The 17,378-nt window shown below is 35.1% G+C and overlaps 1 protein-coding gene across 1 annotated transcript in view; it reads right to left on the reverse strand.

The window, feature by feature from the left end:
* Window positions 1-764: 764 nt before the first annotated feature.
* LOC134527264 (peptide methionine sulfoxide reductase) overlaps window positions 765-17,378 on the reverse strand; it is an 85,620-nt gene continuing 69,006 nt past the window's right edge. The window contains exon 5 of the mRNA XM_063359787.1: window positions 765-4,794. Coding sequence (XP_063215857.1) covers window positions 4,557-4,794 — 238 coding nt within the window. The 3' untranslated portion in view covers window positions 765-4,556. The remainder of the gene's footprint in view (window positions 4,795-17,378) is intronic.

The following is a 17,378-nucleotide window of genomic DNA, read 5'->3' on the forward strand; positions in this document are numbered from 1 at the left end:
CTGAAGCCAAGAAAAAGGATTTGATCTACCTCCTTCAAAAAGGTATAATTCCTACAGAAGACAAGTCATTCATTGAAGACATACCTGCAGCAAAAAAAGCAAGAGATGTTGTGCCATGGGAAGCCACTGACGAGGAAGAAGACTGAATAGTTTTATCTTGTAGTTTCAAGATCCAGCAATGACAATATCAAAGACTGAATAGTTGAAGTTTAATTAATTCCAACATGATTGGTTATTTTTCAATTTGTTTTTTGTGCTGATCAATACTGTTTGTATTAGCTGCATTTGCGGGATGAATACTAGTGTCTTGTTTTAAATTAACACTGTATTGTAATTTAAATTATTGTTAATCATTTTATTAATTAATGGTTTTACTTAAGTAAATGTTTCATTTCACAGGTTTTCTTATTTTAATAAAATATAAATTAGAATTATACAATCTACAATACAATGAATGCGCCCTCACATTAGTTATTCTGAACTCATAGTGCAAGAGTATAAACATTGTATGTCCATACGTTGGTATTTTAAAACAAGCAAAACTTTTAATCACCTTAAAAGTAAGCTAATCTATGAGTTTAAATATGATTGTCAATAATGCTATTTCATATAACTATCTGTTTTTACATGTATTAACACCCAGTACTTACTTAAAAAGATTCACAAACATTCAACTTCTCATATCTTAAAACTAGAAAAAGTGGACATACAATATTTGTGCGCTAAGCCATTTCATTGATTAATTTTTAAGTAAATAAAACCTGTAACTATTTTGTTTACTTTATTCAGCCTCAACAGTCAGTATAAATAAAGAGTTTCATTGGTCTCTTCCAGTAAGCAATATCACACAGCGATGCTCGATACCCTGAAAATACTGGTAACATTTATTACAAAAGAAATAGAGTTACATAAATTTTTAATAAAAAAAGTGTGTCATTAATACAGAAATGTTTATTTATACCTCTTATACCTGCCAACTTGTTAGGAGTGCAAGCAGTAAGATTTCCAAATTAACAAATCTATACCGTAAATCAGGCGCGATGTTTAAAGTAAGTGATCCAGAAAACACGTGTTTATTTTGCATTGATAACACCACCTCTCTACCCAAAATATGAAGTTAAATAAAAAGTTACTGTAATTTATTAAAACTTCATTATCATGGAGACCTTGAAAGTCACGCAGCATTTCCTTTCTTTGGGAGCTTTTTTCCAAAAAGTAATAAATGTCTACAAGTATTTCTTCCACCCTCACTGGCAAACTTGCAGAAGCCTTTTCTGCAGCCAAATTAATTAAGTGGCACAGACAACCTATGACTACTAAATTTGGCTGTTTTTCTTTTAATACAGAAATAACACCATTTTTAACTCCAACCATAACTGCTGCATTATCACAGCCAAAACCTATACAATTATGAATTGGCACATTCATACTTTCAAGTTCTGATAGCAATAACTGCCCAATATTTTTACCAGTAGAAGCACCTTCCAATGAAGGCATGGCCAAAACACAACTAGTTACTAACCTACAGTCAGGGTTGTAATAAGTTACCACGAAAGGATATAACTTATTACTTGTGTCATTGCTTCCATCAGTAGCTAGTGTATATGGGCCACTTTGCAAGCACTTTACTACTGAAGTAGTAGTATTGGAAGCCATTTCTTTTACTATTGCTGCAGTTTTAGTGCGCCCACAGCTGTATATTTTTGCTATATCAGACCCTGGGAACATTTTTCGAAAGAAATGCCCGGCGTGGTCGGCAACGCTGAATGGAAGGTTTTGTTCCACTAAAAAGCTTGTAAAATAACATTCCGCCCTAATGACATCACTGTCACTGTTATGGTTCACATTATTCACGTTATTTGCATGTTTCAAGCTCTCGACATGATAGGAAATATCGTGCTTGCCGCCATGGGAAACAATGTCGCAACGACAAACACTACAAAACGCTTCACTCTTAGTAATGAAAAGAAATAATTCTGAGTAAGATGACCGAAACACCAATCCATATTTTTTTTCACTACTCGTAGCCATTATGAAATCATATTATCTTAAGTTTCGTACAAGTGCTAACTTATAAAATATTTACCGCACTCATACATAAACGGTTTCACTTGTCTCCAGCCAACCTGCTGTGTACCAACAAAACTCACAAAAATTACTTTCATGACTATTCCGCACAAAAGATTAGCAAGATCAGTTGCCATCCAGCCTACTGTGTACCAAGGAAACTTACAAAAATTACTTTCTTTTCGGAACGATTTTTCTCTGACTCCATTATTCTCATATTATCGCGGACGCCATGTTGTTAAACAATAACAAATGCTGGTCAAACGGTACATTTATATGGGTACTCAAATATTATACTGCATTTTTGAACAGACAAAAATCGTAAGATATTCCGGATTTCCGTACAATCGTAATATGAATTATTTTCCGTACAAATTACGGGAAAATCGTACAAGTTGGCAGATATGCCTCTATGTGCATATATAAATATACATATATCACAAAAAAAAGTAATTCAAATTAAAAGTTAAACTTTGACTTAATCTTTGAATGTTTAAAGAATTCAGAATTCGACTTTGACTGTAAAAAAGTTATTTTTGAACACTTCCTATTATTCACTACATAAAATATTTCTGTGAAAATAAAACTATTATAAAATTATACATAGTTATATCATTATTTTAAATAAGAGATTCGCAGACAGCTCTGTACAAAAGTTAACATCAAAATTAACAATAACAAAGTATGCTTTTAGAAAATATTTTCTTGACAGAAAATTTTGGTAGCCAAGACACACCCAAACTAACAAATGTTTTCTAGAATAAGGTTACATTGAAGGCAATAATGCACCAATAGGTTCAATTTCTGCTTGTGGGTCCACCTTGATACTAACAGTATAATGGGGAAACACAAATAATGCACAAGCTCTTGGATGCACAACCAAGTGAGTTAGCACATTATCCCTTCACAGAGCTCACTTCACGTCTTGGTATTACAGTTGAAGCTCTTTTATAACACCTTCTATGTTCTGGGATGAAGCCACTCGCATTCAGGTTTTATTGAGTGGATTCCTGTTTTCTAGTGGGCTACATATTACGTATGCATATTTTACAAGTGTGTACATACAGTGAAGAGCAATATAGTAGCTTATTACAACTATTTATAAGTTTCACTGCATTGTAAATTAATTTTCATTTGATATTTTGGGTAAAACTATAATGATCAATAATCCAGCAAAATAGCTACTTATTATATATAGCCAAGATGATATAAGTAGTGTAGTAAAAAAGATAATTTTGTCATAAAAATTAGTGCATTTAATTTTTATTATTAAAAATTAAAACACACATTTAATAAATAATAAGTACATACATACCAAGAACAGAAAGTTGATCAAATGCTTAAACAATTAGTGGTAAGAAACTTAAAATTTGTGTATTTTACAATACAGCATACGCAGGGGCGCAATAACTAAATTTCCAAGGGGGGGGGGGGGGGCAATATACCTTTTTATAAAGAATCGTCGATCCCCCCTATTGAAGTGGGGGGTCCGGAGGACCTCCCCCGGGAAAATTTGTATTTCAAGGTGGAAAATGGTGCTATTTAAGCAGTTTTATTATCTAAAAATTGATTACACAGCACTTTCTTTGCCCCCGTTTGCCCCCACTTCAAGGTTTCAGAGGGGGGGCAAAATACCCTTGATGAGTATAAGTTATTGATGAGTATAAGTTATAAAACTGCAACCAAAACTATAAATATTTTTCTTTTCAATATTTCAAGAGAAAGTTACAATTATGAAAATATAAAGTACAACTAAACATTTTTTAATGCACTGTCTAAAGCCAAGATTTTATGGTTTTTATATTTTGATCATCATTGTATCATTTTTATTTCTGAATTAAGGGGCATAGAGTCATAAAATTACTCAAATATCAAAACAAGAAATAGTGATGTTGGAACAACTTAACTCTTAACATATATCACGTTTCAAGCAGTGGGAAAAAAAATATTTGTTTGATTGTGTAGTTTACTATAAATATGAATAAAAAAATCAATATGCATTTTTAAAAGCCCAATATAATAATGCTAATACATTTCCTTGTGATGTTTCTCTGTAGGACTTTAGCCATGTCTGTATGGTATCAGCTACAGACTGCTTCTATTTAATTTACTCTGAAAAAACCATACATAGAAACTAAATAACTTTCTTTTTTTTTAATTAGTACATTATATTTTAGATTTATAAATAAAAACCTAAAATAAAATTTTATATAATGAATTCTATAAGTAAACATGCAACATGGGGTAACTGAGATGAATTTCCATAATTTTATGTTATGCGATGTATTGACTTTCATTTTGATTTTATCGCTATTCTCCACACAATCTTGGCTCTACTATAATGGCATGGCTGTGGTCTCGAACGTGCCAGACTATAGAGCCTTTACTGTACACCAGTGTACAAGAGTTTAGAGATACAGAGTAACAGGTATTCCAGCATCTACAAGACAAGCGATGCCTGTTGTCTCGCAGGACGGGGCCTGGTTTTGTTAGCAGGTCATACCGCGGCCCTCAAACTTGGTCACCAGCTTGCGCACATATTCGGCCGTCTTCTCATCCAACCCCAGGCGCTCCACCTCTGACTCGAACTGGGCCACGCCCCCGAAGCCGACCACATGCCCGTTGAGGCGGGCCGCGAGGTGCGAGGTCTTCAGCTGCGGCCCCGGCTTCAGCCCCACGGCCTCCATGAGCCATGAGTGCTGCTGCAGACGGTACTTCTGATGGTAGCTGTGAGAAACTACATGCATTAGCCCACTGACTTACAAGCAGTATACATGTTGGGGATCCCTTGCTGCTTGTTACTTCATTTATTATTTGTTCCATGAGATCATAAAAGAAGACAACACACAATGATATGACTGTGGGAAGTTGAAGGAAGCAACCATCACAGTGTTGACCTGGAATGAATTCAGGAATGTCTCGAAAGGATGCAAACCCAGGTCCTTCAGAACATGAGTCCAACAACATACCAATGTGTCATCTATAGCCTAGTCAAATTGTACTTGAACCTAGAAGTAATGGTAATAGAATTTGTGGCAACGGTTTCCTACTGGAAAAAAACAGCTGAAAATGATGCAAAAGAGTCTACTACTCTACGGGCGCGCGTAGGCCAAATATGGCGGCTTTTCCAAAATGGCATTCAGGAGTGGGACAAAATGTCTCACATTTCGGACTGTATCTTCTTGTCTTTCAAAAAAATAGCATGAATATATCCCTACATGTTTTGTTCTGTATAAAATAATATTCTAAACTATGTATATAAGTACTATGAAATTAACACACCATAACCCCTTTATAACATTTATGAAATAAGAACAAATATATTTCATAAAAATATTTTATCTTAATTATTTTTCCAGAGTGTCGGTTTATTTGTTATGTACATGTGCTTATATGTGTTATAACAAATATTAATAATTGTTTTTTATTTCCTGTACAGGATGCCTGATGTGATGACAGCTATAAAATAAAATGGAGTTTGAAAGGTGTTTTCTTTGCGAAGAAATAATTCAGGGCAATAATGAGGTGGCAACACTCACAGATAAAGGAATACAAGGAATCCGAAGAACATGCAAAGAAAGGAAAATATGTGATTTTCATGTTAATGTGGGTCAGAAGGTTCATAAGAAATGTAGAGCACGATTTGTGAATCTAAAATCTCCCTTTCATAATCCCTGTAACCAATCGAGTACTTCACGTGTACTACGTTCAAGTGAAACACTTTTTGATTTTAAGAAAAATTGTTTATTTTGTGCAATTGAGTTTTAAGCCCATCTTTCAAAGAAAAGAAAAGAAATGAATGGTTTTAAGTGCGTATACTTAACTTTAAAACCTCAGTGCTGGAAACGTGTACTGACCGCAATGATGAATGGGCAGAGAAAGTGAAGAGACGAATTGAAAATGTACATGATTTACCTGCTGTGGATGCCTGCTATCACAAACAATTTCTAGTAAACTTTCGAAATTGAAAAGCTATACCCGGACAATTTTGTGACCTCACTGAAACATCCATAGGTCGCCCCGAAGACACAGTACGCAACGAAGCATTTCTTCAGGTAGAAAGGTTTATAGAGGAGAATGATGAAAAACAGACAACTGTGACACAGCTTGTTGATAAAATGAATGAATTTCTCCCAGAACACAGTACATCGCAACCCTATACCTCAAAGTTCATGAAGGAAAAGCTCACAAAACATTTTGAAGATAAAATTTTACATGGTTGCTACAGAAATAGAATCTTAGAATTCCCTGACTTTTCCCTGTTTTCCAGAAATTTAAGAGAAAAATTCCCTGACTTTCTTATGAAGTACATAGCATAAATATTAACGTGCATATGATTAAATGTAATATAAAAATTTCAACATGAGGTAAAATAAGGAGTTTTTATTGTTTTATTTTGACGGCAGAATTGCGAATGTGTTTTTTTTTTCCTTCGACATGGCTGGTGAGAGCTCTTCGGCCCATAATGCTGAGTTTAATACTTCTGTAGAACAAAGTGCGGTACTCAGAATTTATGTTTTTAGCGGAGGGTTTGATATGCTGAAACTGTGACTCCTTGAGCCAATTCTACTTAAATGTAGTTTTATTCGACATCTCTAAGCTAAAAAAATAGTACATATTAATATTTTCAGGTTAGGTTATAAAATTATTGTTTATGAATTCTTAAAAAAATATTACTACACAAATACAAAAACTATTACAAATTCACACCTAGCAATATAACGGGCCTACTTAGAGAATTACAATAGCAGCATTACAACATGCAATACTCTTACATTCTTACAATGTTAACTAACGATTCTGGGGAAAAACATGTTCAGTTATGCATATTTTTTTATACACAATGTAAGTGTCACGCAACAGAACTCATGGATTATAACGGTTGAAAAAAAAAGTAATTAAAAAAAATAGTTAGAAAAAATGCAAAAACATAACCGCACACAAAATCCACGTGTTTTCGTATCAGCTTGGTAGTTTTCAAAATGATAATTGGTATTGCTTCTTTATCAAAATGCACTTTATTTTCTTATGATCGCATCAAAAACTAACTTCACCTGAAACAACGCCTTTAAATTCACGTAATAAGCTTTGTACTCATCTTATTCCATGTGAAAATAGCCTTCAAAAGATAAACGACGCCATGTCCGTTCTGTAGATCACTGCATGGAACGGAACAAAACACAAAGTCTCAAGGGCAAATTAAAAAGGATCAAAACACGAACAAATGAAGGGCGGGTTCGCTAGTGAACAAACGAGTGCCTGGATTGGCCTTAAGTTATGGTGGGTGGTTGTAACAGCCTTTTGCAACGGACAATCGTAGACCAAGTAAAAAAAAAAGTTGCAGTTGCCGTGTGCCTTAAGCAGCAGCCTTTTAGCGGAGTCGTTCGGTAGCGGTACGAGCGGATCAAAACAAAGCTTTGTTTGAATTATAAGCAACTTTAAAATTTCCAGAATTCGTAGAATTTTCCCTGACATTTCCCGGAATTCCCTGACCAATTTAATTTCCCTGACATTTCCCGGTTTTCCTGGTTTTCTAGTCCGGTAGCAACCATGTTTTTATTGGGAATGTTGCTGGCATTAGTGATGTCGTCACTTTTAAAAGTACAGCTGCTTATGTGTTACAAGACTATCACAGTTCCTGCTGTGACAGTACTGAAGAAGAAAAAATTAAGTTTATTCTGGCAGCTGCCGAGATAATTCGGAATGATATAAAAGATGTGCCAATTTATGCAGATAATTATCCTCGTATCGAAGATATTAGTAATGTTGAATGTAATGTAAATTATGTTCCGGAGACTTTAAGATTGTTACTGGCAAAACTCATCAGTGGTAAATCAAATGCAGTAAGAAAACTTGCTGCAATAAGGCAGGCAATCATGCAAGCTGTGCGTCCCTGAGTCTTAGTTACACTTCTACAACTAGGACTTGCAGTTCAACTACATGAATACACAGGCTCAAGATTTGTGGTTGAATCTGTGAATCATATGGGTTTTTGCAGTTCTTACTATGAAGAACAACGGTTTGAACATTCAGCTGCAGCAGAAAGAGGAACACAACTACCTGAGACCTCAGAGATTTCAGAAACTCCTGCTAGTTTATTCAATATGCTGCTGACAACATTGATCAAAATTTGATAACACTTGATGGCCATAAGACATTTCATGGGATGGGAATCATCGCCACTGTGACACCATCAGGGAAATCTTCAACTGTAATCAAGAAACATAATGTTTTATTTGAGGATTTGAAGAAAGTAGGACACATACCTATAATTACTTAACATTCACAAGAAAGTGGGAAGTGTTCCTGAAGTACAAGACTATGTATTGAAACGATACAGTACCATGATCAAACTGAAAACATAAATATTCTCTGGAACATTTCACATCTTCTGAGGGAGAAAGTTCCAGGTTGGCAGGGTGTGTGTCAACTTCTCCACAAAGGTGAACATGCTGGACTATCATCTGTTGTGTTCCTCCCAATGATTGACATGGACCCAACAAGCGAGACTTGTATTATCTCAACATTATCTTTTGTTGCACATCATGCGAATAGGTATGGCCAGGTACATGTTTTAACTTTTGATCAGCCCCTTTTCTACAAAGCTTTAGGAATTATCAGTAATGAACCAGAAAATAGTCATTTGAAGAAGATTGTACTAAGACTAGGAGGTCTGCACACTATAATGAGCTTTCTTGGATGCATTGGGTTTGTAATGACAGGTTCAGGATTGGCTGAGATACTCGAGACCATTTATGCTGGTAACTCTGTAAAGCACATGCTGTCGGGGAAAGCTATTTCAAGAGCTATCCGTGGTCACTTGATTGTGTCATCTGTTCTACACACACTTATTGCAAAGAAATCCCTGTGTAGTGAAGAGGACAATATTGTTCTAGCGACAGCCCGATCTTTGTTTGAACAACTACTGAATGAAGATGTATCTCTCGGTGAAGTTGACTGTGATTTTATTTTGGACATCAAGATGAAGATACAGCATACTGAAAAAGAGCTCGAAGCATATAGAACACCAGCATTTTGGCTACAATACATGAAGATGATTGACATTCTGAAAAAGATTTTGAAAGCAGAACGAACCGGTAATTGGCAACTACATCTTTCTACAACTCAAGAAATGCTGCCATGTTTTGCAGCATGTGGCCATAATTTATGTGCAAGTTCTGCACACATTTATTTGCAGAGTATGACTGAGCTTGAATCTATGGTTCCAGATATACATGATGCCTTTAAGAATGGTCTACATGTCATCAGACGAAGTGACAGGTTTTGGGGAGGCCTTTCAACAGACTTGGTAATTGAACAGGTTCTCATGAGAAACATCAAAGGATATGGTGGGATGACACATGGAAGAGGCATGACTGAACGACAACAACTCCTCTGGGTAATGTCATGCCCAATTTGTGCCCATGTGAATAGTTGTATGCAAGTATTTTCTGGTGTCAAACGTGCTGCTAATGAACAGCATGTAACCATGACCAGTTCCAGAATTGAACATGATAATGATGATACACACAAAGTGTATGAATATGTACAGCAGCTTAATGTTTTTGAGTGAGATCTAAACCTGCGTAATGTAGTGACTGGACTAACACATGGTAAAGATGTAAATCCAGAAATGGCAGAAGAAATTGGGAGTAAAATAATAAGTGAGATGACTGATAAAACCATCAATGCATTCTCTTTTAAGAAGAGCAAACAGATAAAACCTATGAAATCAGTTAACATAGTTACTTTCAAAGGTGAAACATTTACCATTGAACCTGATATACTGTTCCAGCGCCTATTGCTCTGTGCTCACACAGTTGGTTTTAATTTGAAGGAAGTGTTCTGTTACGAGCTCTGTACATATCCTGCTTCTTTATTTGATAAATGCAGACACATGAGGGAATATGGAAAATCTCAACTTGCTAAATACGTACGTGATCAAGTGGCCACTGATATTACCATGCCTAACAATGTACATTATGTTATTGATGGTGGATGGTTGCTTCATCATCTACCTTGGAGTAAAAACCAAACCTTTCATGAGATTCTTCTTGCATATGAGAAATATGTAATTTCAAAGTACGGCAAGGCAATCATTGTCTTTGATGGTTATGAAGACAAGCTGTCGACAAAATCAGAAGCTCATCGGCAACAATCAGGAGGTTTTGAAGGGCCGAAGGTCAATTTATTACCTTCAATGGCCATTACCATGAAGAAGGACGTATTCCTTTCCAACAATGAAAATAAACAATCCTTCTTAATTTGCCTATGTAAGAAGTTGGAAGCAGCTGGGTGTACCACCAAACAAGCTAAAGCAGACGCAGATGTCATGATTGTCACAGAAAGTATAGCATCAGCACAAAAGTATCCTACTGCAGTCATTGGCGAAGACACTGATCTCCTGATCCTACTTATTCATTATGTGAACACTTATTGTTATGATACTTATCTATGTCCAGAGCCAAAGAAGTCTTCAAAATATGTTGCAGTCTATGATATCAAATTGATTAGACAAAAACTTGGTGAAGAAGTCTGTTCTCACATTCTTTTCTCTCACGCAATGCTAGTATGTGATACAACGTCAAAGCCATTTGGACTCGGAAAAACCGACACTATACAATTGTTACAGAAAAACCACATTTTCAAGGAACATGCTGCCGTCTTCAAAAAAGTTGGTAAAACAAAAGAAGAAATTGGGTCAGCAGGCCATGCAGCTATGGTTGCTATGTATAGTGGGCGTACTGGAGAAACGTTGAATGAGATTTGTCTCAGAATTTTTACATTAAGAGCATCAAAATCAACCAGTCAAGTGAAGCCTGAAGTATTGCCTCCAACAATAGATGCAAACACACTTCACTCTCTACGAGTTTACCACCAGGTCCAACAATGGATGGGCGCAGACATGGATCCACTCAGCTGGGGTTAGGAACTGCATCATGGAAGACTGGCACCAACGAAGATGAGACAAGCACCAGCGCCCGACCACTTAATTAAATTTGTGAAGTGTGGTTGCAGTACAACTCAATGTTCTACTAGACAATGTGTTCGCAAAAGGCAGGGGGTTGTTTGCACAATTGCTTGTACTACTTGTCGGGGCATACGCTGCCACAATGCCATGGATGTGGACTTGGACGATGATTAGGTGTTTATTGTAATTTAATCTTTCTTGCGTGTAATTGTTTTATCTAAGACACAATTCTATTCTATTCTATTACAATATACGCCTCTAAAAATAAGGTTCCCCAAGTAAAGCAATATTGCATAAAAATACTACTTATAATTTAATTTTGGTTCCTACTTTACACATACTATTTACACTAAAGTGAATTCACTTACTTCACTGGTAAATTGTCAGTTATGAACTATGTTGCATTGGGAAATTCAATTGAAAATTGATAGTGTTGACTTACATAGTTTGCATAAATTTGTGACACTTTTCGTATAAATTTTTACATTAATATCACAATAAACATCCAATTAAAATGGTTATTATTTCATAAGAAAGGAAATTTTAAATGGAAATACACACATACAGGGTCAAAAATGGTAATTTGTGACAGAAAAGAAGATACAGTCGTAAATCTTTGTCATATTCCCTCATGTGGACACCATTTTGAAAAAGCCACCATATTGGGCCTATGCGCTCTGGTACGATGGTAGACTCTTCACCATCGTTTCCAGCGGAATTTTTCCAGTAAGGAGTCATTTGAAAAAAATCTATTACAATTACTATAGGTTCACCATTTTTTTCTCTTAATTTGACTAGGCTACTAGCTCAGTCTCACAATATTTCTACACTGAAATTTAATATATGATCACCTTGACACAGACACCATAAAAATAATGAAGTTTTCGATTACTTATGATAAAAAAAAATTCAGCTTGGGGTTTTGTAATGTTCTTTAAACTATTTCCATTAAGTAAACCAAAATATACAATTTTAATGTGTGTATCATGATTTTAACGGGAAGAAAAATTATTTATAAGAAAGGAAAAAATATGGAGGATGAACTTTAGAACTGATATTTCAATGGATTGCATTTTCAAACAAAACAAAATTATAACAATAGAATAATATTTGTATTAAAATGTTTCACCAACCCATTTAATTTTAAAAAATTGGCTTACTTAGTATGTATAATGTGTAAACAAAACAAGCAGTTTTTCATGAAAATAAGGTAATTTTTTTTATAAAGTTTTATAATAAAAAGCTTTCCTGTCTAAGAAGTTGACATTTTTAATTCCCTGCAGAATAGCATTGTGTGCAATGAAAGTATGATTTGTAGTGATATCTGCCAACTCATAACGGCAAAATCCTAGTCACAGGGACTATGACAACCGATATACTATCAACTAAGACAATAATGGTGAATACATGACTCGTCGAAGCTTGGGCAGTGGCCCACCATGTTAACACGAAAGAAATACCCAACTGATAAATAAATTCAAATCAAACATATTAATGTCGCTAATTCCTTTAAAACTTACTTGCTGTATATAAAAGCTATGATTTCCCTTGTACAGTGAGTGATCAGTGCTTGTGACATCTCCTATCACAAAACAATATGGCATACAATCTGGGCTTAAAATACTATAGAGGTTACAAATTTGCTTGATAACTACTTAAAAATGAACCACCCTAAAACTATGAGGAAGTTCAAATTTGGTGTATTAAAATCACTTCCATCGACTGATAGAGAAAGATAGGTTGTTTAACCCTGCTGCTGTGTTCGGGTCCATTTAGACCCAAAACTAATTTAATTCCTTTACAAAAGTTAAAATAATGATGGGATCACACTGCAGCTCAGTAACTTTGTTTATTTCGATGTATTTTATTGATTTCACGTAATTATAAATTTTTTTTATAAAAATTTGGTTAGGAATGAAAATTTTTTATAAATACTGTGTTCGGGTCGTTTTGGACCCTATCGTAAAAAATTATAAAAAAAATGCAATTATCAGAAGAATCATCGATGCTAATTTTTCCTACAAAGTGAAAGAATATTTCAATCGAACCATCAAGAAATGTTTTTTTTTTTTTTTTTTAAACTACTCCGATTTTCGTAAATTTTAGTACTTTCTGCTACTGTGTTCGGGTCCATTTAGACCCAAAACAAATTCAATTCCTTTACAAAACTTAAAATAATGATGGGATCACACTTGAGCTCAGTGAATTTGTTTTTTTCGTTGTATTTTATCGATTTCACGTAATTATAAATTTTTTTTATAAAAATTTGGTTAGGAATGAAAAATTTCATAAATACTGTGTTGGGGTCTTTTTGGACCCTATAGTAAAAAATTATAAAAAAATGCAATTATCAGAAGAATCATTGATGCTATTTTTTCCTAAAAAGTGAAAGAATATTTCAATCGAACCATCAAGAAATGTTTTTTTTTTTTTAAGCTACTCTGATTTTTGTAAATATATGTACTTTCTGGTACTGTGTTCGGGTCCATTTAGACCCAAAACAAATTTAATTTCTTTACTAAAGTTAAAATAATGATGGGATCACACTTGAGCTCAGTGACTTTGTATTTTTCGTTTTATTTTATCTATTTGTTTTTTTCGTTGTATTTTATCGATTTCACGTAATTATAAATTTTTTTTATAAAAATTTGGTTAGGAATGAAAAATTTCATAAATACTGTGTTGGGGTCTTTTTGGACCCTATAGTAAAAAATTATAAAAAAATGCAATTATCAGAAGAATCATTGATGCTATTTTTTCCTAAAAATTGAAAGAATATTTCAATCCAACCATCAAGAAATTTTTTTTTTTCTTCGTAAATTTTAGTACTTACTGCTACTGTGTTTGGGTACATTTGTGACCAAAATTATTCTTCCCCCCCTCCCCCTCTAAAACGAATGATGATATACGTTTGCAGCTTAGTAGGATTGTTTCTTTTGCTGTTTTCTGTAAATATAAATTTGTATTATAACTTTTTGACATAAATGTTTTTTGGAATGAAAATATTTTATAAATATTATGTTCAGGTCCTTTTAGACCATTCCTATAAAAAATTTTTGAAAATGCAGTATCACTATCATCAATGTTATTTTTTATAAAAGAAGAAAAGTGTAAATTTTATTGATGTATGTATTCAAATATATATTCTTTTTGTTTTTTCAAACTACCCTAAATTTTCAATGTTGTTATATCCTACGTATACAAATAACAATGATGAAGGTACGAGCATATACTAGGCAGACCTAAGTTCCAGTAAGTGATACTGATTACTTGTTGGGACTATCCCGCATTGAAATTCACAGGCATTCTCCTTTCGAAGGGGCTTGAAAAATATTCTCCCTTTCGGTGGTAATTCCATTTCCACAGGGGCATTGGCAGGGCTTAACTTTTCAATGGGGTTTCCCTTATCGTTGAGGCCTTCTCTTTTCACTAGTGAATTTGTGAAAACCATTGGAAAATATGTGAATATTAAGTAATTCATTTTTGAAATTTGTGAATAGGCCTATGCCCTATTCATTGATTTCTAGTGATCATTTTCACTGATTAAATTAGTTGAAACTGCTTCATGAATCACTGAACAATCTGTGAACATTCACATATTCAGATTTAGAATGTAAGTAGAAATTTTCTGGTTAACTAACAAAAATATTTTCTTACATTTGGACCCAAACACAATGAGTGTGTGCTAATTGTGAACACAGCAGCAGGGTTAAATTTGATGAATTTTTTTTTACTAGTTATGTAGTTCAAAAGTATTTCCTACTAAGAATGTTATAAGCAAACTCTAAAAAAAACACATCACTGCTTCCATGGTAGCAAGTGCGTGTCCAGAGAGCACCCAGCCCACCTGCTCACCCTTGCATGTGGCCTCATTGGCATGCCCGGCTCAACAGCTGAGCTGGCCTCTTCCACAACTCTGATTGCCGGAGACACACAGCAATTTTAAGGTTAAATTTTACTTTGCACTATTGAGCTTTTGTGTGAATCTGCTTGATAACATTTGGAAATAAGTAAAAACAATTCAACTTACAGAAAACTTTAAAACTACTGCAGAACATAAATCATTCGTAAACCAGTCACAGTGTATACTGGAATCAAAAACTGTGTTTAGGTCATTTGTGCTTACTTTCATAACTATCGGCAAGTTATTGCTACTTATTCAACAGCAATTTTGGTGACGCCTTCAAATAATGACAACAAAATATGTTGTAGATGTCAAGAAGGCTTAAACCTTGTGAGTCTATTTTAAAAGTTTCCTCAATGGCAGAAAATAAAAGGGACAAGTGGATTCAATAAAATATAGGTGATTGCAAAACATGTTACAAAATTTTTTGGCTATTTTTGTATCTGGTGTAGCAATAGCTAGTTATAGCTTATAGCACATGGAACACAGTGCAGAATAAGTTACATGTCATAAATTTTCAGAAGAGCACAAAGACACAGCTGCTATTCATGAATTTTAATGTTCAAAAGTAAAGTGTGTTACAGAAGTTAAAAATAAACAAAGTCGCGAAGAAATAATTCCCAATTTCAGCATTCCTACTCAAGCCAAAACACCTCCACTTTGCCCCTTACCACACTCAGACCATGTTGCACCTTCCCTCCACCCATCATAAGTCTCCTGTCTCCCCCCTGCACCTATAGATGTGATTCGGGATGGGTGGGAGAGGGAAGTAAAAGCTACATGCAATGTCGTATCAGCAGTCTTGCCAGTAACATGTGCCAGCAGCCAGGAAATCTATTTGTGCAAATCAGGTGGTTTATAATAATACTCTCCAAGTTGTTTCACAGTAATCAGTCATAAAAGCAAGTTTTAAAAACTAAATTTTGACATGAATTCGCTATCTGTTGTATGTTTCATACTGAGGGCTGTTAAAGAATCTTGGCAACACTAAAATAGGATACTTTGAAACGCCCACTACGGACAAACTATACACTTTAGGCTAATAATAACTATACCACCTTAAAGCCCTCTCTGCCGGCAACGTGAAACGCTCCCCCCACACCAGTGGCGTAGCGTGGGTGGGGCGGAGGGGGCGGCCCGCCCCGGGCGGTAGCCCGCGGGGGCGGGTCGCCGGTGAAGCGGGTTGAGATCTGATCTATGATTCATTCATTACATGTGTCAGACACACAATAATGTTCCATTTTTATCTAACATTTTGCGCACCAACTATTTTTTAATATTTATTTAAAAGAAAAACTGCGAAATCACTGACAGAGCTCTTTATAACGTTTGTTTGTTTACATACGAACGACAACATCGCATCGCGCCGCGCCGCCCGGCGCGCGCGAGCCGAGTTGAGCGGCACTCCTTATTGTGTTCATTACTAATACAAAATCTTTTGTTTCACGCGTCGGCCCGTGTCGATGCCTCTCTTTCGCACTCATTGAATTTAGTACTACGCATTGTACTGTAAAGTTTGACCTTAACCCAGGGCAAACCAAACAACTTCCGCAAACCGGGACACAGTAAAACTCCTATATTGCCCCGTACCGCGAGCGCAGGTGAACCCAAAAAAATATTAAAACCCAAACTAATAGCAGGCTTAAAAAATACTAATAAGGTTGCGAACAGTGAGAGGAGGCAGCAAGTTAAAAAGACGCAAAATTTATATGACAACATTTAATAAATATATATATATCATAAAATCGTTTCATCACAAATACATAACCTATTACTACTTGTAAAAAAATAGATATATAATAATACTAAAAAATAATTTAACAATTCCCCCAAAAAATTATAATTTGATCATATACTTCGGAGCTCCGAAAATTAAATATAATTACCAAAAAGGCATTAAAAATATATAAGAACATATTAATACAAATACAAATACAAATATAGATACGCACCGGGCGTATCACCGCTGTAAATACCAATTAACATAGGCGAAATCTAGCAAAAAATTGACACACCTTAACATGCAAATAAATATACCAAAAATTTAGCAAATTACAAATTATGGGTTTACAAGCCCTTCTCAGTTAAGTCATTTTCTAACGGTCGACGCCTTTTTTCTTCTAGGTCTGGCAGGGATTGGGTGAAACACGCTGAACGTAAAATCCCAGTTTCAGTTTTATTAGTCCGTTAATTTAAATCCCAAAAATCCACAAATTATAGTTTCGCACCAGGGGTCAAAGGGGTCAACGGGGCAGTGGCACGGCTGGCACTTACTTGCTTTTTGACGTCGTGATGTCCGGTCACCAAATACACTCGTTTGCTCACGAGTGTTTTTAATGGCAAACCCTTGCCATTATACATTACCGTAGCTGCAGGTAATTGTACGGATATGACGAATCCTTCGCCATACCGTCTTGGAGTTTATTTTGGCGCACA

This window comes from Bacillus rossius, chromosome 1 (assembly GCF_032445375.1).
Source record: "Bacillus rossius redtenbacheri isolate Brsri chromosome 1, Brsri_v3, whole genome shotgun sequence".
NCBI classification, from domain to species: domain Eukaryota; kingdom Metazoa; phylum Arthropoda; class Insecta; order Phasmatodea; family Bacillidae; genus Bacillus; species Bacillus rossius.